Here is a 27117-nt window from a genome sequence, read left to right as displayed (position 1 = left end):
GAGGCTGAACTATGTTTATCTGCAGCAGTTTTAAACAGTTATCTGTTCCTTTGTATGAAAATTTATAAAATAATGTGACACAAAACTATAGCTCTAGAATAACTGGTTATCTAAAAAAAAAATCACAGTTATACAGGAGAAAAGAGAATTATATATATAATAAACTTGATTATTTGTGACCTGTTAGGTCTTCGTATAACCTCACAAGTTGGAAGGGAGCTTAGACCGGACAGGTTCTAAATCAGTTTCAAAGGTTACTGATCCCTTCCGAGGAACAGTTTCGTCTTTAGATAATGGGGTTGGAAAAGTAGCAGCAGATGCTCCAGGGACTTGTCCTTGTGGTTGAGGTAAAGAGCCTGACGACATCTGTCCAGGTAGAGTCATACGCTCAGGAATGGAGCCGCAAGGTTTGCTCAGGCCCCTGGGTCTAGAAAAGGTGATCCCACTGCCCACAGGCTCTCTTACTGAGGAAGGACTGCTTCGATGCGTTGCTTGCGCCAACTCTTGGGGCAAGGATGGCTGAGAGGCAGAGATTACCTTAATGTCCTGCGTGAAGTGTCCAATTGGCAATGGCTGCGTACTTTTTAGAGTAATGATCTGCTGAAGGGCTGTAGGGGTTTGTGGCATCAGGATAGGAGAGTGGGAGCCTGGTGTATCAGGCGAGACACATTGAAATGTTCTTTTACTCACTGGACTTTGAACTGGAGGACTTGGAGCATTAAGGGTGCAGGACAGAGAAGCAACTGAATGTAGCGGTGACACAGCAGCTGATGAGTAGCAGAGTTTTTCTGGTTGAATTTGGATCACAGAGCATGGCTGCTGTCCTCGTCCAATTTGTGGCATTTGAAAGCACGCCAATGGGGAGCTTGAAGCTGCTTGAGGGAGGGGACTTGTGCTGGATGAAGGGGAACCTGTTCCAACTTGACCAGCGGAGGGAGAGCTGGGTGATAGGTGCGGGAACTGCCTCAGTCCCACTGATTGGGCACTGCCTGGAAACTGAAGGTGACCAGTGCTCACCTGAGGTGATTTGGCAGTGAATTGGAATTGGCTAAAGCCACTGGCGGTTGGACTAGATGAAGGTTGGTGGAGACGCGTGAAGATAGGGGAGGATGATCCTAGGGAAGACGGTTGGACACCAGATACAGGCGAGTTGCTCAAAAACTGTTGGAGTTGGCCAAGGCTGGATGCAGGTGAGCTTGCTCTGGATGGCTGAATTTGACTCAAACTAGTTGAAGTTGCACCAGAATGAGCAGGCGCTGAGCTCGCGGTGGGAGAGCTGGTTGCGAGCTGCTGGAGCTGACTCAAGCTGCTGGACGCGGACCCGCTTTTGAGCTGGTGGGTCTGAAAGAGAGTGGCTGAGGGAGATTCTGCACAGGGAGTCTGTAACTGGGATGCTGTACTGGACGGGGAGCCCATTGACGAGGGGCCTGTGGTCGGAGCAGAATATTGCATCCGCTTCAACTGCCTTGGTGTTTGACTGCCTTGCTGTCCCAGTGAATTTAGAATGGACACCGGAGACGGGAACATACTCCCGCGCAGGCGTGGGTGGTGATGTGTGAGTGCGATTGCCACAGATGTGGTCGCTGCTGCTGCTTGCAGTGGGGCTTGAACCAGTGGTGTCCAGATGACTGGTGCTGGTGTGGAAACCGTGGGCACTGGATTATTTTGGATGTTCTGTGCCATCTCCCTGTCGTGTTGTACAATCTGCTGGATTATCTCATTCTCCTGATAGTTCAAGGCACCAGAGTTCAGGTCATGCTGCACTTTATGGAGCAGTATAGAGTTTTTCTTGCCTGCAGAAACACCAAGTGGGAACACGTTAGGAGATTATTTAAGGCAATTTAAACCATTCAAGGTGATTGGCCCAAAGCACTAGAGTTGAAGTTGAAGAGGATTTTTTTTACGTAACGTGTAAACTCTGTAAACATTGGGCCAATCAAAACTCTGCTACCCATGTGGTAACTCATACCAAGTCCCGTTCCCCTATCACCCCTGTGCTCGTTGACCTACACTGGTGCTCGGTCAAGCAATACCTTGATTTTGAAATTCCCATCCTTGTTTTCAAATCCCTCCATGGCCTCACCCCTCCCATCTTTCTGTAATCTCTTCCAGCCCCACATCCATCCAAGATATCGATGCTCATCTAATTCTGGCCTCTAGTGCACCCCTGATCTTAATCACTGCACCATTGGTGGATATGTCTTCAGCTGCCTGGGCCCCAAGCTCTGGAATTCCCTCCCTACACCTCTCTGCCTCTCTACCTCACTTACCTCCTTTAAGATACTCCCTAACACCTACCCCTTTGACCAAGCTTTGGGTCATTTGACCTAATATCTCCTTATATGGTTTGGTGTTATATTTTGCTTTATAATGCTCCAATGAAGAGTTTTGCTACGTTAAAGGTGCTATATAAATGTAAGTTGTTGCAGTTACACTCTGGAATGCACTGTCTAAAAGTGAAGTGGAAGCAGATTCAATGGTAACTTTCAAAAGGGAATTGGATAAATACTCGTAAAGAAACAGTGTGCAAAGCGGTGGGGAAAGGGAAGGGGAGGATGACTAATTTGATAGCTCTTTCAAAGAGGCATGTTGGACAGAATAGATCTGGTTCACAAATTAGGAGCAGGAGTAGTCCATTCGGCCCCTCAAGACTGCTTTGCCATTTGATAAGATCATGGATGATCTGATTGTGGTCTAAACTCTGTTTTCCCCTTTATAAACTTGGACTCCCTTGTTAATCAAGAATCTATCTAACTCAGCCTTAAAAATATTCATTGACCCTGCCTCCATCACTCTCTGGGGAAGAGAATTCCACATACTAATGACCCTCTGAGAGAAAAAAAATTCTCAGTCTTTAATGGGGAATCCCTTATTTTTAAACTGTATCCCCTAGTTCTAGCCTCTCCCACAGGGGGAAACACCCTCCCGACATCCACCCTGTCAACTTCCCTCAAGATCTTATACCTTTTAATAAGATCATCTCTCATTTTTCTAAACTCCAATGGATACAGGCCCAACCTGTCCGACATTTCCTCAGAAAACAACCCCCTTCATCCCAGGAATCAATCGAGTGAACCTAATCTGAACTGCTTCTAATACAATGATATCCTTTCCTAAGCAGACCAAAACTGTACACAGCACCCCAAATGCGGTTTCACCAACCCTCTGTACAAATGTATCAAAACTTCCCTATTTTTACACTCAATTTCCCTTGCAATAAACACCAACATTTCACTGACCTTCCTAACCACTTGCTGTATCTCCATACTAACGTTTTGTGATTCATGCACAAGGATACGCAGCTCCCTCTGTACCACAGCATTCTGCCATCTCTCTCCATTTATTGCTTTTCTATTTTTCTTGCTGACGTGGACAACTTCACTTTTCCCCACATTATACTCCATCTGACAAAATTTTGCCCAATCACTTAACACTTAATATCCCTTTGAAGATTCACTTTGCCCTCTTCACACCCTACTCACCTACCTATCTTTGTGTCATCAGCAAATTTACCAACCATCCATTCAGTCCCTTCATCCAAGTCGTTGGTATAGATTGTAAATAGCTGAGGCCCCAGCACTGATCCCTGTGGTACTCCACTAGTAACACCTTGCCAGCCTGGAAATGACCCATTTATCCCTACTGTCACACAATCACAGAATTTTAACGGCACAGAGGGAGGCCATTCAACCCATTGTATCTGCACTGGCTCTCCAAATGAGCATTATGACCTAGTGCCATTACCCTGCCTTTTCCCCGTACCCCTACACAATGTTTCTATTCAAATAATCATCTATTGTCCTCTTGAATGCCTCGATTGAGCCTACCTCCACCACACATCCAGGCCGTGCATTCCAGATCTGAACTGCTCATTGTCTGAAAAAGCTTTTTCTCAGGTCACATTTGCTTCTTTTGCAAATCACTTTAAATCTGTAGTCTCCACTTCCTGTAAGCTAACCAACCCACTATCCTTGCTAATATATTGCCCCCTGCACCATGAGCTCTTATTTTGTGTAGTGGCTTTTGATGCAGCACCATATCAAATACTTTTGGAAATCCAAGTACACCACATCTACAGGTTCCCCTTTATCCATGTTGCTTGTTATTTCCTCAAATAACTCTAATAAATTAGTCAAACATGATTTGCTTTTAATAGTCTCCTTAGCAATAGATCCTAGCATTTTCCCTATGACAGATGTTAAGCTAATTGGCCTGTAGTTTCTTATTTTCTGTCTTCCTCCTTTTTTGCATAGAGGAGTTACATTTGCTATTTTCTAATATGATTAGACCTTTTTGGAAAATTAAAACCAAAGCATCTACTATTTCAGTAGCCACTTCTTTTAAGACCCTAGGATGCAGGTCATCAGATCCTGGGGCTTGTCAGACTTTACTTTTAATCATTTTCTCAGTGCTCTTTCCTTGGTGATTGTAATTGTTTTGAATTCCTTCCTCCCTTTCACCTCTTGATTTACAAGTATTCCTGGGATGTTATTTGTGTCTTTGACAGTGAAGACAGATACAAAGTATCTGTTCCACACTTCTGCCATTTCCTTATTTCCAATTATCAATTCTCCATTCTTACTTTCTAGGGGACCAACACTCCCTTTAATTATTCTTTTCCTTTTTAAATACTTGTAGAAACACTTACTATCTGTTTTTTTATTTCTAGTTAGGGGTCCTCCTTTAATTATGATGCTATTCGTACCCAATCTGCAACTTTGACCTGAGGTCTGAGTGAGGGAGTAGGTCCAGATGGGATTGTGCATAGATTTATTGAGATAAGGCTGCTGCTGTTAAGATTGACAGAAGTAGTGTAGTGAAAATTGCATTGTGAATTTTGTCCACTTGAGGCTACCATACAAACATGCACCAGCAGAGGGAGTCTGTTAGGAAACAATAATAATAAAGGGCCCATGTTTGACAGCTTGAGCAGTTCTAATTCTAAATGTCTCTGACTGAATATATAACTTCCTGCCCCAGGAACTTGACAATGGCGACAGGATGGTGAAAAATAAGACGCATAGCTTTCAGGTATGAATCTTTTGGTGGTTGTTGTCTACTTTCTGCAGACAACGTGCTTTTTTTGTCTACTTGAGGCTACACAGGCACCAGCAGAGAGAATCTGCTAGGAAATAATAATATTAGTAAATGATCCATGTTTAACAGCAAGTGCAGTTCTAATTCTAAATATCTCTGGCTGAATATATAACTGCTTCTACCCCGAAACTTCACAACAGAGTCTCCCGTATTCTTGGCCCAATACTGAGCATGGCCACACCCTTCCCCTCATGAACTCAATTACACACTGCATAATGTCCCATTCCTTCTCTATGTGCCTGATATGATAACTGGCATTTTTTCCTGATGTTGACAAGTGAGGTGAAGCTTTACTGTAATCATCTCAGTCAGAGTTAAAAGCCTGAAAGTGTTCCTTTCTGATACTGAGCCATTAAAACTCACAAAGCCAGATGTTGGATGTACCAAGGCAGCTATTTTTTTTTGTTATTCATTCATGGGATGTGGGTGTCACTGACTGGGCCAGTATTTATTGCCCACCTCTAACTGCCCCTGAGAAGGTGGTGGTGAGCTACCTTCTTGAACCACTACAGTCCATGTGGTGTAGGTACACCCACAGTGCTGTTAGGGAGGGGGTTCCAGGATTCTGATCCAGTGACTGAAGGAACGGTGATATATTTCCAAGTCAGGATAGTGAGTGGTTGGAGGTGAACTTCCAGGTGGTGGTGTTCCCATGTGTCTGCTGCCCTTGTCCTTCTAGATTATAGTGGTTGTGGGTTTGGAAGGTGCTGTCTAAGGAGCCTTGGTGAATTCCGACAGTGCATCTTGTAGATGGTACACACTGCTGCTACTGTGCGTCGGTGGCGGAGGGAGTGAATGTTTGTGGAAGGGGAGCCAATCAAGCGGGCTGCTTTGTCCTGGATGGTGTCAAGCTTCTTGAGTGTTGTTGGAGTTGCACTCATCCAGGCAAGTGGGGAGTATTCCATCACACCACTGACTTCTGCTTTGTAGATGGTGGACAGGCTTTGGGAAGTCAGGGGGTGAGTTACTTGCTGCAGGATTCCTAGCCTCTGACCTGCTCTTGTAGCCACAGTATTTATGTGGCTAGTCCAGTTCAGTTTCTAGTCAATGGTAACCTTCAGGATGTTAATAATGGGGGATTCAGCAATGGTAATGTCTTGAATGTCAAGGAATGATGGCTAGATTCTCTCTTGCTGGAGATGGTCCTTGCCTGGCACTTGTGTGGTGCAAATGTTACTTGCCACTTGTCAGCTCAAGCCTGGATATTGCCTGGGTCTCACTGCATTTGGACATGGACTGCTTCAGTGTCTGAGGAGCCGCGAATGGTGCTGAACATTGTGAAATCATCAGCGAACATCCTGGCCAGAGTTTGCAGTAGGAGCACTTAGGGATGGACTCAGTGCCTGCAGCAATACAGGATGGAAGAAATTATCACAGGTCCAATGCCCATTGCTGTTCAGTGACCTCTGGTGTAAATAGCATATGTCAGAGATGAGATGGAGCTTGGTTTTAGCACCTCCATGACTGAATAACCTATCTAAGCTCAGAAAAGAAAAAGGATGGGTACTTCAGTGAGATACGCTCTGCATGGTTTCATGAGACTGAGTTTACACCTTCAGGAGTGGAAGGGATATTGGAATGAAGGGGTTGTGGGAATACAAGGGAGGTACAACCCTGGAAGAAAAAATATTGTGAGTAGTTTGTGTTGTGCATTGTCAGACTATTGCAAGGATCTGAATAAACCATATTATGAGTATTACTATAGTTATCTAACTGTATAACCTCACCATATAATAATTAAAACATCAGTTCTAAAGTATGCAATGAATTCAGTTGCATCAGTTAATTAAACAGCTGATCTACACTCTAGCAATTTGCTCTTATCATGGCATGGGGGATTATGGGTTGCAATTCTGAGGTCTATTTTCAAACATTTTAGTTCCATACGCCAATAGGGTTACAAGAAAATAAGAGCATAAGAAATAACAGAATGAGTAGGCCATATGGTTCCTTGAGCCTGCTCAATCTTTTAATAAGATTATGGCTGATTCCTGATCTCAAATCTGCTTTCCTACCCGAATGCCTTGATTCCTTTCGAGTCCAAAAATCTATCATTCCCAGTTTGAATATAGTCAACAACTGAGCATCCATAAACCTCTGGAATAGAGGATTTCGAAGATTCATAGCTCTCTTAGTGAAGAAATTTCTCCTGATTTCAACCTTAAATGGCCGCTTCCTTATCTTGAGATTATACCCGATAGTTCTAGTCTCTCCAGCCAGGTGAAACAGCCCCTCAACACCTATCCTGTCAAACCCTCTAAGAATTCTATATGTTTCAAGGAGATCACCCACTACTCCACAACTCACCCCGTCTTCAAGGGTGACTCCAAGAATCAATCTAGTTAACCTGAGGAAAGTATAATCTTCCTAAGGTATGGAAACCAGGACTCTACACTGTACTCCAGTTCTTTTCTTGGCTTCCTTTAGGTCTTGCTATGTAAACAATACTGAAAGAGCTGCAATTATTGCTTATCTGCAGGACAAATATAACAAAAAAACAGTCAACCACACCTAGGTTAGGCCAGGTACAGGAAACAGTCGTTTTATTTTGCTAAGGAACTTTTGGGTTTTTTAAATAAAACAGTAGCACTCATGATCATTTCTTTGAAACCACAAGTTACAAGATTTATTGAATTCGATTTCACATAGCAAGCTTTGAACATGTAGACCACTGGCTTGAAGCTACAGTACTGTTGCCACCAACCTACCACACTCATACGCCCAGAATTCTTACAGGGAAGTGGAAGTAAAGATCACTTCTAGCTTTATAGTTACTGCGTTCATTGCCTACTCCCAATTGCTCTAAAATGTGGTGATGGGTCTCTTTGATAAACCATTGCGGTCTTGGTGCTTATGGCATTGTTGTGATGGTACAAGGGGGGAAATTCCAGGGTTTTGACACAGCGACAATAATGGAATGGTCTATATAGGTGACTACAAATCATTCCGGACAGAGGAATAAGGAACTATTGATAATATTTCATATTATTGAAGTGACAAGGACTGAAAATGGAATGGAAGCAAAGGGGTTATCTCTTCTTCTGAGAAAGAACTTACTTGGTCCATTAGTCAGACTGCTGCACCTTTAGTTAGCCTTTGGAGGGTACAATAGGGATAAGGATAAGGACCAGAAACTTGTCAAAATAAAATAATCTTGAAATAAACTGCAAGTTGTTAGCAATGCTCCATTAAGGTGAAAGGTCAGGCCTGCTTTCTATTACAGAAAGGGACAGAGAGTGCATTAAAATACAAAACAAGACCTTGGGACCCAGCATGAAACATACTGTGGGGTTTGCCACAGTTATCAGCAAATAGACCAGAATTAATTGGACTCAAAATTTCTTTCTAAATATACTTTTGAATAGTCAGTTGGATTCAAATATTTCCTGCAATGTCTATTTAGTAATTCAGATTTTTATTCCAAGTAATAATAATTATATGGTCACATGGCTGCAATATTTTTTTTGAGGTTAGCCAGGCCAAATCAGATTAAATTGTGCGTTAAATGTGAACTCATTCTAGGATTGCAAGGTTTTGCCATGCATTAATGGATTAATTCCAGTAATCCTACTAGCTATTCTAAGAGGCATTAATCTACTAATTAGCTGCAACATGCTCGCAAATCCTTTATTCCCCATGGAGATTTTTACCGTCAGCCATTTAATGGTGAAAAGAAAATTATGTAAAGTTGCATTCCTCAGAATTTTTGCTCATTCTTAATGGTTTGATCCAATTAGTGACTGGAGCCAAAATATTCGAGAAGCTTTGATTCCCCTGTCTGTACTTTGTTAATAGATTGCATCTGGGGTGATAATAAGGAAACTACGGGTCAGTGTTCATGCTCCGATGGGGAAAAGACAACCAGTTTTCAGTCAAGATTATGTGCTGGCCGAAAGTCTACATGTGGATGTGACATGAGGACAGCATTGGGCTTTATTGTGAGTTCTATCCCAGTTGGCTGTTGAACCATCTACCAATGCCAGTAATCACACATAAATATCTTGGAACAGATATCAGAGGGGCAACTATCACCCATAAGAATATTTCAGGAGAGGAAAGAAGATTGAGAAAATAAAGTTCTCCATTTTAGCCAGCTTTGTACTCAACATGATGGGACACACTAGCCAATAGTGCATTTGTGATATGTAGACAATGATGTGTTGTACGGAACCCTCCGAAACTAGTGAAGCTTTACTTTTCATCCGTAGATTTATATATTTTTTTAATGAGAGAGTTTACACATTCAATACTCTTCAGGCCAATTAGATGTATTCTTTTGAACAATCTAACTTAAAACATAACAAATTCATTGATTTTCCAGCACTGTGGTGTCTTCTCCTCCAAGTGACTTTCAAGTCAAACATCATCCTGACTGATGGGATGATATTGTCATTCCATCATTGTCACTGGGTCAAAATCCTGGAATTTCCTCCCTAACACCATCATGACAATGCCATTAGCACAAAGACAGTAATGGATTATTAAAAAGACTCATCACCATACTTTAGAGCAACGGGGAGTAGGTAATACCTGCAGTTAACCTTTCCGCAGCTAACCTTTCCACACATCAAGAGCAAATGTTGAAAGAAGATTTTCGCCATCTGCTTTTAGCATCTTTCTCACAAAAGAAAATGAACCAAATTGCTGCAGAAGGTAACATTCATCAGTCTCTAATCTCTTTGGCCTGAATTTTACCTTTGGCGGGCCCGGGAGTGGTCAGGAACCGGACCGCCCACCATGATGGGCCCCCACCGCGATTTTACGCTGGCTGGCCAATTAACGGCCAGTCAGCGTGAAACACCCACTGAAATGCTCAGCGCTGCTGGGGTGAGGGTGGGAAGAGGGCGGGTGTGACGATGCCGCGTGGGTGAGCGCTGTGAAAGAGTTCCCCCTGAGGGCAGAAAGCTGCAGTCCTGAAAAAGCTGAAATAAAAGTTTTAAAAGCTGAAAAAAAGTGTCCGTGCATCATAATCGATCCCCTGAAGATCTAACTGATAAAAATTCTGTCCAGAGAAATTTATTTTTATTTCATTTCACCCCCGTCCTTGGATAAGGTTTGATGAAAAATGCAAAGGCCGCCTGGCTGATTCGCCCGTCCGCTAGCCATAAGGAAGGACGGGCAATGAAAAACTGGAGTCCATTGCGCCGTTAATGGGGTTAATTACCCTCTTAATTGTTGGGTGGGCGCGCTTCCAACTTTTACACACGCCCGCCGAGCGGAATATCGTGCGAGTGCTCACCCGAAGTCGTCTTGCACGATTTTACACCTGATCCGGTCAGATGCCTGCCCGCAGGATGTAAAATTCTGCTCTTTAGCGTCCCAAGCCTGTTTGTGTTAGGTGCTGAACAAGCCACTAAGTTAATTTGCTTGTGCTGAATTCAGACACATGGGCCTGAATATTTCCCGCGTCAGGCGGACTCAGCGGGAGCAGGCGGGAACCCAACCCCCTCCGTTATTGGGTGCATGCCACCATTTTACGCGGACAGGCCAATTAAGGCCCACCCAGGGTAATGCCCGTCTCCAGTGTCAGTGTGATGGGGCGGACGTGGGCGGGAGCTGAATGTCCATCGGGTCCAATGGTGACCCGGTGGCCTGTTCAAACACGGCCGCGGCAGCCAAGTGAAGGCTGCCATTGGCTTTGCAGAGCCGTCCGGATGCTGAACGTTGTTTCAGAACAGGGCAGGTGGGAGGGCAGGCCGGCGGGGCAGTCAAACCCCGAGGTTTTCAGACGAGTGTCTCACTGCCCTCCTGGAGGAGGTGGCAGCACGCAGAGATACACTGGTCCCCAGGGGCGGGAGGAGGAGGACCTCCCACCTCACCAAAAATGCCCGGGAGTAGGGTGAGCTCCCAGGATGTGGTGAGGTGCACATGGGTGCAGGGCCACAAGCGCTTCAATGACCCCTTGTGATCACGAAGGGTGAGTACCATGTTGGATTGGGTCACTTAGCACAGCACTGAGGTGTGGCACCACCCCCCACCCCCCCCAAGGATCTCAGGGTTCTTAGAGTGTGAATGGCAAATGTCAGTGAGGCAGCATCTGGCCAAGGGTGTGAGCCCGGGCTGCTTGGACTGAGTGTCTTGCGGCTCCAGGATCATGAATTGGCTGAGCCCTGCAAGTTTTTTCTCAGCTGGGGTTGGCCAGGCTGCAATGGGGCTGCAGTTACAGGGTGGACTAATCAATTCTCCTCTCTCCTTTCAGGAGAAGACAGCCCACAGTAACACTGAGAGGCCGCAGACTGGCGGAGGGCAGCCCCACCTTCTAATCTTGACCAGACATGAGCAGAAGGCACTGGAGCTGGAGAGACACCTTGCGCCTAGATCATCCGGTGAGGTTGGGGTTCCACAGGGAGGTAAGAGTGCAGAGCCCTGAGGTCAGAATGTCTGTCATTGCAACCATTCCACTCTAGTCTCTGTATTGATTTGAGCCTCCAACATGAAATCCCCATTGATAATGGAAAGAGGAGGTGCCCTGATCTGGGTGCCAGACATGCACAGGAATAGTGTAACTACTTCAACTAATCACATGTCCTTGTTCTTTCTTTCATGCTCACCAGAAGATCCTCGGGGTCAGGGCCCTGAAGGACCACCGCTCACCCCTGAGGACATGGAGGATCTAAATGCACCAGCGTCACACCCTCTCAGCCAGACAGGCACCGGCTCAGATACCAGCACCTCGGTGAGAATAAGATCGTTGGCTAGTATCTCGGTGCACAGCGGTGAGGGCACTTCACACTCGCTTGAGGTGCAAGTGGGGGCAGAGAGTGCCCAGGGTGCTGGCAGTCGGAGGACGGCTGGAGACCAGGAACATGCTCAGTCGGTGGCTGATGATGAGCCTCCAGAGTCGCCCCTGAGGCAGCAGATGCTGGAAGTCCAGCGGGGTGTGCGGGAGGATCTGGCGGAGATACATGAGGGAATGTGTGCCACGGTCTCCATGATGGAGGAGTCCATGCGGAGCGAGAGTAATACAATGACCCTCATGGCCGAGCGCACTGCATCCTGCATGGAGAGAGTGGTGACTCTCATGGAGAGGCTCCTCCAGGAGAACAATCAGGGCTTCCTGGGGATGTGCTCAGACCTGCAGCCCTCACACCGGCATTGACCTCAGCTGGTCAGTGTCAGTGTGGGAGATGGATTGTATCTCAGCTCGGTGCCCGTCCATCAAAGGTTCAGGAAGGTCCAGAGCAACCTGACGTAGTTGCATGATCTGCTTGTCGTCTCTGTGGGCTCCTCTCAGGGAGCTCCAGATGAGGGCAGCAGCTCCTCTACCCCTCTGCCAGTGACCATGGTATCCAATGAGGATGCAGAGACTGGGGAGATACCAGCCGTGCCACTAGCCGCTTCCTCCCAGCTGGGGCCAGAACTGGCTCCACGGGCCAGAGAATCACCGCCAAGGTCATCAAGGCCAACAGGACAGCAGAGTGAGCCGGCTGTCTCCAATGCCGGTGCCAGTGAGGGGGGAGCCTAGGCATAACACCCACAAACGCTATGTAAATCACCTTAGCAACAACACAGGCTTATCACTGATGTCATTTTTTTGCCCCACTTTTAAGTTGGTTATAAGTCGGTGTAAAGAATACCTTCACATTTAATTTGATTTATGTATACCAGGCTCCACAGCAGTAAATGTGTTTGTTTTTAACAAGCCTCTGGGTGCTTCATTAGTTCTGCAGGTGAAGGGGAACCCATGGTGTTGTGAGTGACTGTTTGTCATTGAGCTTTATTGAAATGGAACATGGTGCATGTTGTTCACCAGGCAAATGTTCCAGGCAGGTATCAGGTATGGAGCCTGCAGCCCTGGCATGTGGCGGTGGTTTATTTTTGGTGTGCTAGCTGAAGGAGTGTTGGAGCAAAGCCTCCCGGGTGTCCCTGCCTCCCTGGAGGTTACCCAGGTCAGTGTCTATCCCCTCAGCGTTCTCCTGACCATGCTCATCCTCGGACTCACTACTGGACTCATCGTCTGCTGCAGAGCAGCTGCATCAACATCTTCTTCCTCCACTGTGTCCCCCCTTTCCAGCGCCAGATTGTGGAGAGTGCAGCATGCAACCACTATCAGTGACACACGATCTGGGGGGTACTTGAGTGCGCCCCCTGAGCGGTCCAGGCATCAGAAGCGCATCTTGAGAAGGCCAATGGCTCTCTCCACCACAGCCCTTGTGGTGCCCTGGCTCCTATTGTACCGCTGCTCAGCTTCTGTTCTTGGATGGGATGGCGGAGAGGTGTCATGAGCCACCTTCTGAGGGGATAGCCCTTGTCACCCAGCAGCCATCCATCCAGCCGGGCTGGAGCACTGAAGAGCCCCGGCACCTGGGAGTATCTGAGGATGTAGGCGTCGTGGGAGCTGCCTGGGTACCTTGTACAGACTTGTAGAATCAGCATCCTGTGATCACACACTATCTGCACGTTCATGGAGTGGAAGCCCTTCCTGTTGACGAAGGCACAGGGCTCACCCGCTGGCGCCTTGATGGCCACATGTGTACAGTCTATAGCACCCTGGACACGGGGGAAGCCAGCAATGGCCATGAAGCCTCTGGCTCACTCTGTCTGGCTTGCCTCGTCAGTGCGGTAGTGAGTGAAAGTCAATACCCACCTCAACAGAGCGTCTGTCACCAGCCTGACACCACTGTGGACAGCTGATTGGGAGACTCCGCAAAGATCACCCACCGACCCCTGGAAAAAGCAGGAGGCATAGGAGTTGAGGGCCACTGTGACCTTCAGCGATACTCACATGGGGTGTCCACCCACACAGTTGGAGCTGATCTCAGGACCAATCATCTGACAGAAGAAGGTTACTGTTTTCCTTGAGAGGTAGAACCTCCTTTGGCTTTGTACCTTGGACATATTGAGGTAGCTGCATCACCGCCTGTAAACCCTGGCAGGAGGATAGTGGCATCTTCTGTGGCCCCCTTCCACCTTGGACTTCCTGTTGGCCCTAAGCCCCTCCTGCCTGCACCTCTCCCCCCACAGGTCGCTCCCCTAGAGGCTGAATAGGGACTCCTTGCCTCCTCCCCCTTCTGGCCCTCTTTACCTCTTCAGAGGAGGTGCCACCTGCAGAAACCACAATCCCCATTCCCAGGGTAAGGGAAGGCTGTCTGATACCTGGAAGGTCCCAAGTGGTATGAGTCCTCCGGAGTCCTGAACTGAAGCCTCTTATTTCTGTCAAAGCAGCTCTGAAGCGAAATGAAGTTGTCCTGTTCACACAGGCGAGTAGCAGTAAGTTATAATCTAAAGTTCCAACAACTCGCGTTAGTGAGCCCACTCACCCCTCTAATCCCGTCGGTGGGTGAGGATTTTGAAAATGTGGCCCACCCGCCTGCCCATTGCGCCCGTGCGACGCCCTGAAAATCGCACGGGCTACACAAAATCGAATTCAATTGGTGCCTCAAGGGCCTTAACTGGCCTGATAATTAATGGCGGGCGCACATCCGTCCTCACAGTGCACCCACCTTCCGAAATATCGCGATGGTGCGCAGTGACACCGGGACACACGCACGCCTGATGTCATCGCGCGGTATTTTATGCGCCGCCGTGTCGGGCCTGCCCCGGCTGTAAAATTCTGGCCATGGAGTCATCGAGTTATACAGCACAGAAACAGGCCCTTCGGCCCATCGTGTCCATGACAACCATCAAGCCCCCCTCTATTCTAGTCCCATTTTCCAGCACTTGGCCCTTAGCTCTGTACGCTATGGCATTTCGCTACTCATCGAAACACTTCTTAAATGTTGTGAGGGCTCCTGCCTCTACCACCCGCTCGGGTTCTAGATTATCTTGTATTTCCCTGTACAATCCCGTTCCCATTAGTCTGTTCTTTGTAAATGAACGATCAATTCCTTCAAATGACACATTTTGTATTAGAACTGAGCTGATTGTATTAGGCCTCTGCTTTACAACAGGCATTGAGAACGAGTTCTAATTTGCATAGAATGCAGGACCCACTTCCATGTGAGTCACTTATCTTTAATAATTTGTTTGTTGTGGGATGTCTCTCTCCCCTGGTTCCTACCCAACAATATTTAAGTGCAGATTAAAATTATTTAAGAATGGTAGAATGCACTGAAGATCTTAAGTAGAGATTGCAGAACAACTTACAATCAATTTTAATGCCATAAGTGGTAATCATGTACAGAAGTGGCCTATAATCCTAAAATTTTCCACATTGGGTAATAAGGGCCACGGATTTGGTTTTGAACTCCATTTAGACTATCCATCTGAGTGGTGAATAATTTAAGTAGGCAGGATTCTGCCCAATCACTGATCATTTTATGATCTTCACTCAGTCGGGTAAATTCAATGTTTCTATACTTCAAGCAGGTACATCACATAGAATTTAAAGCACAGAAACAGGTCATCCTAACCAACTGGTCGGTGATGGTGTCAATGCAGTGTAGATATACCAGATTAATACTTGGACTCCAAGAGATAAATTACACGGTAAGATTATGCAAACTGGAATTTAACAGATTTAAGGGGTGATCTAATCAAAGTTTTCAAACTATTAAGGGAAACTGGTAGGGTTGATAGGAAGAAACTATTTCCATTGGTTGCAGAGTCTAGGACCAAGGAACATGGCCTAAAAATTCAAACCAGCTGTTTCAGGAATGAAGTTAGGAAACACTTCTACACACAAAGGGTGGCAAAAGTTTGGAATTCTCTTCCACAAAAGGCAGTCGATGCTGGACAATTGTTAGAGTTGGCAACTGTGATTAAATGCATTCCTGGAGGTTTTGTCACATGACTTTCCCCCATTCTCCAGCCATTAGTCGGCCAACACACCCACCCTGGCCTTCCTACACCAATTGTAAAGCAAAAAGACTCATTACCCAATTGGATGATGCTTGACTGTCAGGAAAACAGCCTTTTATTCCCCCTTTTCTATATTTTTATATCTGGTAAAGAGAAATGTTCAAAGAAAATGACAGAAAGTTCAATCTATTAAATGTCCCTGTGTTTCTTTTCCCCAGAATTGCACAGAGCTGTGTCTCGGGGATTAACGTGACTTTTAATTGGAGACACCAGGCCAAATCCTGGAGGATTGGCAACTCTATCAATTGTTAATATGAAATCTGAGATTGATAGATTTCTGTTAACCAAAGGTATTAAAGGATATGGGGCAGAGGCAGGTAAATGGAGTTAGGTCACAGACTAGCTATGATATCATTGAATGGCAAAATAGGCAATCATTTTTCTTAGGAAAAATACCATCAATGAACATAAATCATCATCAAGGGCTGGATTTAATGTTCCCGATGTGGGTCCTGCCCACCTGTTGGAGATCTGGTGGGGAACCTGCATCTTTTCTGAGGCTGATGCCCACCCAAATGAAGTGTCTGTAACAGGCCAGCATCAGTCCTTCTCTAGGGCTCAGCACCCTGGAGGTGGGAGTCCTGCCCGCCAAGGACGGCGGGTGAATCAGGGGCCATGGCACCACCATGAGTGGTGGCTGCAGCCTGTACTGTTTGAGGGACTTCACCAAGGATCATCGATGGATCCCTGGACTCAGGTGAGTGAGGGTGAGATGGGGGTGAGGGCAGGGTGGTGGTGTCTCAGGCAGGCGGTCACAAGAGAGGGGTTACAGGGGGCATCAGTGGCAAGGAACGTGGTGGCTTTCAGCACACCCCACTTTCCGTTGCCAGGTCCCTTGATTGGACACAGAGTGCCCGACAATGAGGGAATTCCCCCGCCGGATCCCACTGGACAACCCTTGCGACTCCCATTTAATCGCTCAGCCACCACTAAATTCTGGTGGCCTCCAGGATAATTGGTGTCAATTGGCTCATTAATGAGCCTGACTGATATCCAGCATCGGCCACTTCCTCTTTCCGGGAGGTGGGTGCCCAGCCTCTCTGGAAAATTGAATGGACCTGGTGGCCATACTTCCTGCCACAATGGGGCTGCACCAAGTTCCACCCCAAATTTCACAGGAAAGAACAGCATTAAGAATTATTATTCCACAGAATTCAAGGGATTAATATTAATGAACCTTCTTCCGACCCATATTTGGAATGTGACTCAGATTGTTATTTAACTATCTCCAGATGAATCAGGATTACTCAAAGTGGCTGGCCGGTCACAGAGGTCTAAAATATTGGCGACATTACATTAAGAACTCTGTCTGTGTGTAAATGTATGTGGACATCCACATTTTGGATTAAACCTAAATCATTAGCTCAAATACCCATTAAAAATAAATTGAACTTGGGTTAAAGCTTCAAAGAATATGGAACACTGCCTACTGATTAAACAGAATATTCTGCATTTCCCTTTCTGCTCCTTGAATGTTGTTCTAAAACGATAATATAGAAATATTACTTCATAGAAAATAATGGGATTCTGTGTTTAATATTTATGAAATTCAACCTTCCCTGACCCAGAAAAAAAAAAATCAGCATTTTTTATACATTTATTCACTCTGTAGCTTGCTAACGTAGGGAGAGGGATAAATTCAGTAACTACGGGTACATCAGCTTATCCTTAGTGGCAGGACAATTGTCACTTGGCAAGACATGGGTTAATAAATGATAGCTGACAGGGCTATAAGGAAGAACACCTCACTTTACTCCTTACTTAAGGAGGGACATATTTGTGTTGGAAGCAGTTCAGGGAAGGATCACTAGGGTGATTCCTGGGATAAAAGGGGTTGTCTTATGAGGAAAGGTTGAACTGGTTGAGCCTATACTCATTGGAGTTTAGAGGTGATCTTACAGAAACATATAAGATGTTGAACTACTCTAAGATGCCTCTTGATGTTCAATGGCATTACCATCATGGAATCCCCCCCTTATTGACATCCTGGGGGTTACCATTGACCAGAAACTGAACTTGATGAGCCATATAGATACTGTGGCTACAAGAGCAGGTCAGAGGCTAGGAATCATATGACAAGTAACTCACCTCCTGACTCCCCAAAGTCTGTCCACCACCTACAAGGCCACAAGTCAGGAGTGTGATGGAATACTCCCCACTTGCCTGGATGAGTGCAGCTCCCACAACGCTCAAGAAGCTTGACACATCCAGGACAAAGCAGCTGCTTTATTGGTACCCCATCCACAAACGTTCACTCCCTCCACCACTGATGCACAGTAGCAGCAGTGTATACCATCTACAAGATGCACTGCAGGAATTCACCAAGGCGTCCTTCGACAGCACCTTCCAAATCCAGTACCACTACCACCTAGAAGGCCAAGGGCAGCAGATAGATGGGAACACCACCACCTGGAAGTTCCCCTCCGAGCTCCTCACCATCCTGACTTGGAAATATATCACTGTTCCTTCGCTGTCGCTGGGTCAAAATCCTGGAACTCCCTTCCTAACAGCACTGTGGGTGTACCTACACCACGGGGACTGCAGCGGTTCAAGAAGGCAGCTCACCACCACCTTCTCGAGGGCAACTAGTGATGGGCAATAAATGCTGGCCCAGCCAGCGACGCCCACATCCCGTGAATGAATTTTTTTAAAAGTTCTGAGGGGCTTGACAGGGTAGATACTGAGAGGATGTTCCCCCTAGTGGAGTAACTGGAACTAGGGGACACAGTTTCAAAATAAGAGGGCTCCCATTCACAATGGAGATGAGGAAGTTTTTTTTCTCTCAGAGGGGTGTTAGTGTTTAGAATTCTCTTCCCCAGTGAGCAATGGAGGCTGAGCCTTTGAGTATATTCAAGGCTGGGTTAGACAGATTTTTGATTGACAAGTGAGTCAAGGGCTATGGGGCACAGGCAGGAAAGTGGAGTTAAGGCCACATCAGATCAGCCATGATCTTATTGACTGGTGGAGCAGGCTTGAGGGGCTGAATGGCCTACTCCTGCTCCTATTTCTTATCTTCTTATGAGTGGTTTGTTCTTTCAGCATGATGGGCTGAATAGCCTCCTTCTGTGCTGTATAGGTCCTATGGATCAGTAGCTGTAGATATGAAGATGGCATGGTGGGCGGGGCTGTGTACCTTTATGCTCCTGTCTAATGTCCATGCCACTTTATGATAAGCCAAGAGAATTTCACCACAAATGGTCAATTTATCTCATGTATTCCAAGGTGGGGCACCTTGGCTCTCCACCTGTGCACTGGTTTAACAGAGCACTGGTGTAAGTGTATTTGAAGCTACCCCTATAGTGGTGCTTGTTTAGATTGGATTCTGGCAGGTTGGCGACTTAAGAGACAGCCCCCAGTATTTATATGGATTTATATAGATTATATCCTCAATTCAGGTCATAAACTAATGCTGTGCGATGTAGCAGTAAACTGCAGGGAGCAAGGTCTGAGACCCTCGCCTCTGAAAGCCTAACCTAAGCAAGCACCAATGTACAAAGCAACTTCAATCTTGAACTTTTCCAATTAGGAGCTAAATGCTCAATCTGTTGTGCCATTAGGTTTTATAACTGCTTCACAAATAGGACACATAATAGAAGTTTACTGTTTCGAAATATCTTCAAAAAATGTGGGATGCGCAATAAATATAGGTTTTCATTTAACTGTTCTGGAGAGGAAAACCTTTGTACATTGTCTCTCAATGCTTCCGAAGTTAGTAACTTTCAGTGTTGATACTGTTTGCGATCCAGGATTGGGGAGCCTGATTTTTGTCTTGTCGTTACCGTTCCTCATGCACTGGTTTATGGGGAGCAAAGGCTTTGGGAAAGGGAAAGAGATCCTTTTTTTTATTCTTTTATGGGATGTGGGCATCACTGGCGTGGCCAGCATTTGCTGCCCATTCCTAATTTTCCTTGAACTGAATGGCTTCCTAAGGCCACTTTAGAGGGCAGTTAAGAGTCAACCACATTGCTGTAGCTGTGGAGTCACACTTAGGCCAGACCAGGTAAAGACAGCAGATTTCCATTCCCTAAATACCACTGGTGAAGCAGATGGGTTTTTAAAACATTTGCGGATAGTTCTCTTGGTCATCGGCTTTAGATTCCATATTTATGAATTGAATTTAAGTTCCACCAGCTGCCATGGTGGGATTTGAACCCATGGGCCCACAGCATTAGCCCGGGCCTCTGGATTACTAGGGTCAGTGACTCGGTCAGTAACGTTAGGCTTGGTGGCTCGTTTTTTGGCTGGCGCCGGCACGATGGGCCAAATGGCCTCTTTCTGTGCCGGAAACTTTCTACGGTTCTATAATTACCACTATGCCACCACCTCCACCTCCATAATCCCCATTGCACAGCTTTTTACCCAGATGAGCAGAATAGCTCAGAGGTTAGAAAAGTGATACCATAATGGTACAGAAGTGATAGAGTTGTGCACCCCGTGCCATCTCCTGTTATAATGCTTGATGCCTAATTGCCATCCATATGGATGGGCATGCAGGGTGTCATGAGAGTACAATCATCTTCATAATATATTTTCTGGTTTATTGTAAAATAGGTTTATGGGGGGTTGTGTTTTTCTGTTTGTGTCTCATTTAATTACATTTTGTAGCCAAGCAGACTGCAAGTTGAAGTTATCAAAAGAAGTAAGGTGTAGAAGCATCTTTAAAATGCTAAGTAGGTAAACATGGTTGGGGTCTTAAGGTGTGAAGGGAATTTGCATTTTTATATAGATGAAGGGAGGTTTGTATTTCAAACAGGTTAATGAGAATATTGGCAACATCGAAAGATTTATATTATGAGAAAGGGAAAATTCCAAAGACATATGGGAACAATGGAATTTACATATTAAAAAGAGAGAAATATATATAATGGAGAATGAGGCTATGTGTCAGGGGAAAGCATTGTGAGACTTAACAGAAGAATGTGAAATAGTCTTAATGAAACCTCCAGTATTTGTGCATAAGCTTGCTGTCCACAGAAACTGAAGCTGGAGAAAGTCATTTTGAATTATACTGTCCAGGATATTCTGGATCTGTTTAAAATGTAAAATCTATTTTTGGACCATTGCCTAAGGGGGTGTAACTGGGAGTCAGGTTAATTAAGGATTTTAGGAGTTATTATAGTAGTAATTTGTAGTTCTATGTATGTACTTGAAATCGTCTCTTTTGTTCATAAATATTTTAATTTAGTTTTTTTTTAAAAATCTCTAAGTCTTGGCAGTCACATTACTTCTGAATTCAGTGCACGCATTTCGAAATAAATACCAATTGCAAAATGGTTGTGATAGCGCAATTAAGTTTCCCTCGTGGATTTGATCTGCCCGGCAACACATCATCTGCACCATAACAAGGGTTCTGGGTACCAAGCTGTACACAAAAACAACTTTGAAACTCCATAAGTCAATTCAATCAGCTGTTTCCAGGCCATTTCTAGTCCTTTTTTGATTTTGAGCCCTATCAATTGCTTAATTGCCGAACCTCTGGGATTGACAGATTTTTGTTAGGCAAGGGGTTCTGAAAACAGTGAAAAGCAGTGACAGTTCTTCCTAGTCATTCCTTGCAGGCATTGCAGCTTTAAATTAGCTGATATATTCTTCACATATACCAATCCCCAGTGTTATGCTCTCCTTTTCTTTGTCGTTGCTAAGGGACTCGTGTGTCCTCTTCCTTCCTTTCTCTGTGCATAATACATGAGCTGGGCCTATTCCAGGCCTCTACCTGTCATGCTGTGTAAACACCTACCGGGAGAATGGATAAGCATTTTCAATGGGCCCTGCTTCAGATTTTCCATCACATTACTTGGTCGATATGTGTGGTGAGGGATGAGATTCCCTGTACTTAGTGTTTCTAGAGAAACCATGAACAGGGTCAAGGGAAGGAAATCTTCAACACGAGCCTGCTGAGTTAATAACAAGAGCTGCTGCACTTGAAAGCAATTGATTATATGTAGAGATAGATCTGAATTATAGGATAATTCTTCCTAATGGCACCTAGATCACACCTTCCACAAAACCCCTGCTGTAGCTCGGACATTACCACCTGGGGAAATCCAGTTGCAAACCTTCAATTCAAAACACTGTGTTACTCATTTTTGCCCGAGGATTTTTATTAACATATTTTGAACTGTTTTCACTCTTCAAACTGAAGCTGCTCTTGCAGCTGTTCATGGTTTCACAACTTATGGACACCCCAAAACACTTTACAGCCAATGAAGTACTTCTAAAATATATACTCACTGTTGTAATAAGAAAAACGGCAGCCAATTTGGGGACAGCAAAGTGCCACAAACAGCAGTGTGATCATATCTAATTCATCTGTTTTAGTGATGCTGAGTAAGGGGTAAGTATTGGCCAGGACCCCAGGGTTAACCCCTCCCACCCCCCCCCCTTTCAAAGTGGCGACACAGCTTTCTATATCCACTTGATTTAATGAGTCATTGTAGAGACGGCACCTTCGATGTGGCAGTACTCCCTCCTTTAAAACACTGTAGCATCAGGCTGGAATTCGCCCTCAGGTCCCTGGAGTGCGACAGCTGATCACATGGTGGATTTAAATTCTATTTGCTGAAATGCCAGTTGCTGGGACATCCAAAACAGCCATTTGATAGTTCAAATCTTCAGACAGAAACTAGACACTGCAATGAAAGGCGTAAGATGAAATAAACACACTTGTTGGATCCGGGGGGTTAATCCAACAATATTGCCCTTTCATTGGCAATGGTGCATTGTTCAGGTGGTGTACAGGCAGCGAGGGTCACCCACAGTAATTAATTCTAACATCAGTCAGGAAAATGAATTGCCTGAACCTAATTCATAATTTATAAACCATTTGATTGCACACATTTATAATGGTGAGAAATGAAATGTCGGGATGATGTTAAAGAGCACCTATTAGGAGGGGAAAATACGTTGGTTTTAAATGCAGTACCCAGTGCGTACATTAAAAGACCATTCGTTGTCACAACTAATGCTGAACAACAACAAACTAATTTGAATACTTATCTATTGTTAGTGCTATAATGTAATAGCATTTATTGAGCGCCAGCTGTGGCTCAGTTGGTCGTCTCTGAATCAGACGGTCATGGATTCAAATCCCACTCTAGAAACTTGAGCGCTGTAATGTCGGCTAACACTCCAGTGCAGTATTAGAAACAGAGAACAGGAGGAGGCCACTTGACCCTTCGAGCCTGCTCCATCGTTCAATAAGATCATGGCTGATCTTCATTGAGGGCGTGCTGCACTGTTGGAGCTGCCATCTTTCAGACGAAACATTAAACTGAGGCCCTGTCTGCCCCCTCCCTTAGGTGGGTGTAAAAGATCTCACTATTTCAAAGAAGAGCGGGGTCGGTTTGCTCTGGTGTCCTGGCCAATATTTGTCCCTTAATCAACATTGCAAAAACAGATTATCTGGTCATTGTCACATTGCTGTATGTGGGAGCTTGCTGTACACAAATACACTACCATGTTTCCTACATTACAATAGTAATGTGGGATGGGCAATAAATGCCGACCTAGCCAGCAACACCCACATCCCATGAATGAATTTTAAAAATGGCTACACTTCAAGGACGACTTAATTGGCCGTAAAGTGCTTTGGGACATCCTGATGTCATAAAAGGAGCTATATAAATGCAAGTTTTATTTTCTTTCTATTGGATGCCCAATATTCATACTTGAAAACCGGGGCTGGATTTTCAATGGGTTGCAGAGTCGGGACCTGGTGTGGGTGGGATTTGGAAACTGCCTCCTTGGAGGTCATCTCGAGACCCGAACACATCTGGAACAGCTTGCAATCTTCAAAGGGCTGATAGGGCCGGCGGGGTGGGGGGGTTAGGGTATCGGAAGCCCGCTCATCACCAATTAGTGACCCCTTAAACTTCTTCAGGAGCTTGTTAGGGGACCAGAGCATTCAGGAAAGCAATTTTGAAACCTGATTTTGATGATCGCGAACTGTCTGGAGCATGTTTGTGCACAGCAGTCAGAGTCCCTGCCAGACAAAAGAAAGTTTGTCTCAATTTGAGTTTAAGTGAAATTTGAGGAGTCGACCAGTGCTGACCAGACCTGTACCTCAACCTGGTATCCGTGGCTACTTTCCGCCCTCTTTATCCTCCAGGCCCCCAACATGGCTGCCGTCTGCCTTTGCGGCCCATGTATATTTCAGCTTGTAGACCTTTGACTTTCCCCAGCTCATCTCAGGATACTCTGTCATATTCCTCCTGTCCTGACCTGTTTAGTTTGATTTCTTTCAATCACAGCCCAGAAGGCTGTGTCCTTCTCCTGTTACCACAATTATTGGCAGCTGAGTTGTCTGTTGTGTACAGGATACAGATACAGAGGTGATGCTTTTCACCTGTATTACTCTCCTGTATATGTTTTTAACTGAGCAGTGGATTTCTCCAAACTCAATGGCTGGGTACCTTCTGTGAGGTATTTAAAGATGTTTTCTCCCACCACTGTGGTCGATGCTCCTGTGTCCACCTCCATGAGCAGAGGCTTTCCATTTACTTGAAGTGTAACAATGATTGGTTCAGTTTTCCTGGCCTTCAGATTTTGTAGGGAATAAACGTCAGCCTCAGTAACTTCTGACTCATTTATATTGCATACTACATTTAATTTGACCTGATGTCTGAATGGCTGTCTTGATCTCGTCCTGCAGTGTTTAACAACATGCCCTTTCTTGTGGCATTAGTGGTGTTCTGCCTCTTTAAACCTACAGACCTCGGGTGCATGATTTCCCCCACAACAGCAACACTTTAACTTCTGGGTTAACTTCTGCTGAGCTGCTTCCAGTATTTCTTTTTGTTTTCCTAGCGGTAGGGACTGTGTCCCACTTTGCAGTAACTTTCCTGGTCTTCACGCCATGCCCAGGAGCAGGTACCTGCCCCAGCTGCAAAATGCAGTCATGTTGCACACTCTGTAAAGCCTGTGAGTCCCTCTCAGCCTCTCCATTACTAGCATTCTCTCCATGGTGCGCTTCAGGTCTATCTCAACTTCTGCAAGCAAACCGCGCTGAATGGCATCTTCATTAATGCCGCAAACTAAACGATCCCACAACATGTCGTCTAAAGTATCACCGACGTCACATTGCTCCATTAACTGCTTTAACTTCACAATATATTGACTCACCTGGGGCCCTTACTCGAGAGTTAAACTTGAATCTTTGGGCGGGTGATCACCGGGAGTTTAGGCTTGAAATGTCCTTTCACCAGGTCGCCTAGCTCAGTGAAGGATCTGGAATTTGGCGCATTGAGAGTTGTCGAGCTACGGATTAGGTTAAACACTTTGCTCTTGCAGACATTTAAGAGAATAACCTTCTGTTCCTCCTCCACCGATATTTCATTAGCTGGAAAGTAGAAACCTAATTGCTCAATGTACTGACTCCAGCCCTCGACGGACGAGTCATATGGGTCAATTCTGCCAAAGAGAGGCATTGCTGGGCAATACACTTCCTTTCTTTCTTCTCTTAAAATATCGGAATACTCACAGTCAGGGGTGCGCTGTCGGTGCTATTTATCCTCGTCGCCAACTGTAATAAACTTAGAATTCAGGCTAGTTTTTTGTAATAAACAATAAACTTTATTTACAGACTCCAGGTGAGGCTACATGCTTGTTCCAAGACCAAGGCTGAAACGCTCTGCCCCTAAGACTCCAGACACTTAGGGCTGATTTGTTGATACAGTCACACAGACCTGAGTTTTAAAGGTGGTGGGTGGGCAGGCTTGGCAGGAAGGGTCAGGGACGCGTGCGGAGCCGATCGGCGCCTGCAATTGGCTCTGTGCAGCCATTTTACGTGGGCGGGTCAGTTAAGGCCCGCCCAGCATAAGGCGCGAGCGGTAGCGCTCAGCACTACCTGTGCGGGCGGGGGGAGGAGAGAAAGTTGGCGCCAGCGCTCTTTCACACAAAAGAGCGCTTCGATCTCCCTGAGGCACAGAGCTGCCCTCATATAAATACCTCCCCCTTATGTGACTGTATAAGATGGGACATGTTTTTATATGTAGGAAAAATTTTTTATTAAATTAATAAAAGCTTTAGGAAACCTCATTCCGATGCGAGTTCCTAAAAAATGTGAAGGCAGCTTGGCCATTTTGCCTGCCTGCTAACCTTGAGGTTGGATGGGCAGCATTAACAATTAGCTTATTAACTTCCTTAATGGCCTTAATAGGCCTTTTAAATATCGGCGGGCAGGCAGCTGAGTTCGGTGCGTGCCCGCCGAATGAAACATCGCGAGATAGCGCAATGACGTCGGGACGCATGCCCGACATCATCGTGCGTCATTTTACACATTGGCATGTCGGGCCCACCCCCGCACCCTGACTAAAAAATCCTGCCCAGAATCCCCATAACAGTGAGAAATGGTTTCACGTACAGTCATTACAATGCCTGATTAGGTTGTGGCCTCAAATCCACTTTCCTGCCTTACTTCCATCACCAACACCCACCACTCCCACCCCCTCACCACTCTGCCCCATAACCCTTGACTCCCTTAGCTACCAAAAATCTGTCTAACTCTGCCTTGAATAAATTCAATGATCCAGCTTCCACTGCTCTCTGAGAAAGAGAATTCCACACGCTAACAACCCTCAGAGATAAAATAAGTCCTCACTTGAGCCTTAAAATGGAGACCTCTTGATCTTAAACTGTGTCCCCTAGTTCTAGTTTCCCCAACCACTGGAAACATCTGCCTAGTATATACCCTGTCAAGTCCCCTCAGGGTCTTATAAGTTTCAATAAGATCACCTCTCATTCTTTCAAATTCCAATGGGTTTAAGTCCAACTTGTTCAACCTTTCTTCATAGGATAAGCCCTTCATGCCAGGGATGAGTTGAGTGAACCTTCTCTGAACAGCTTCTAAGGCAATTATATCCTTTATCCTATTTCAAATAAGAAGACCAAACTGTACACAGTATTCCAGATGTGGTCTCACCAATGCCTTGTATAGCTCCGGTGAAACCTCCCTCCTTTTATATTCCATTCTCCTTACAATAAACAACAACATTCCAGTTGCCTTCCTAAAGGAAGGATGTGAAGGCTTCGGAGAGGGTGCAGAAAAGATTGACAAGAATGGTTCCAGTGATGAGGGACTTCAGCGACATGGGTGGATTGGAAAAGCTGTGGTTGTTCTGCTTGGAGAAAAGGAGGTTGGGAGGAGATTTGATGGAGTTGGTTCCAAATCATGTGGGGTCTGGACAGAGTAGATAAGGAGAAACTGCACCCATTGGTGGAAGG

At 45.5% G+C, this 27117-nt stretch overlaps 1 protein-coding gene across 1 annotated transcript in view; it reads right to left on the bottom strand.

The window, feature by feature from the left end:
- Positions 1-201: 201 nt before the first annotated feature.
- LOC144669923 (potassium/sodium hyperpolarization-activated cyclic nucleotide-gated channel 4-like) overlaps positions 202-27117 on the bottom strand; it is a 317118-nt gene continuing 290202 nt past the window's right edge. The window contains exon 8 of the mRNA XM_078532206.1: positions 202-1793. Within this exon, the coding sequence (XP_078388332.1) occupies positions 202-1793 (1592 nt within the window). The remainder of the gene's footprint in view (positions 1794-27117) is intronic.

The sequence above is a fragment of the Cetorhinus maximus genome, chromosome 30 (genome assembly GCF_964194155.1).
Source record: "Cetorhinus maximus chromosome 30, sCetMax3.hap1.1, whole genome shotgun sequence".
In the NCBI taxonomy this organism is placed as follows: domain Eukaryota; kingdom Metazoa; phylum Chordata; class Chondrichthyes; order Lamniformes; family Cetorhinidae; genus Cetorhinus; species Cetorhinus maximus.
The sequence above is the reverse complement of the archived record's forward strand: the minus strand, read 5'-3'. Positions and strand labels throughout refer to the sequence as shown.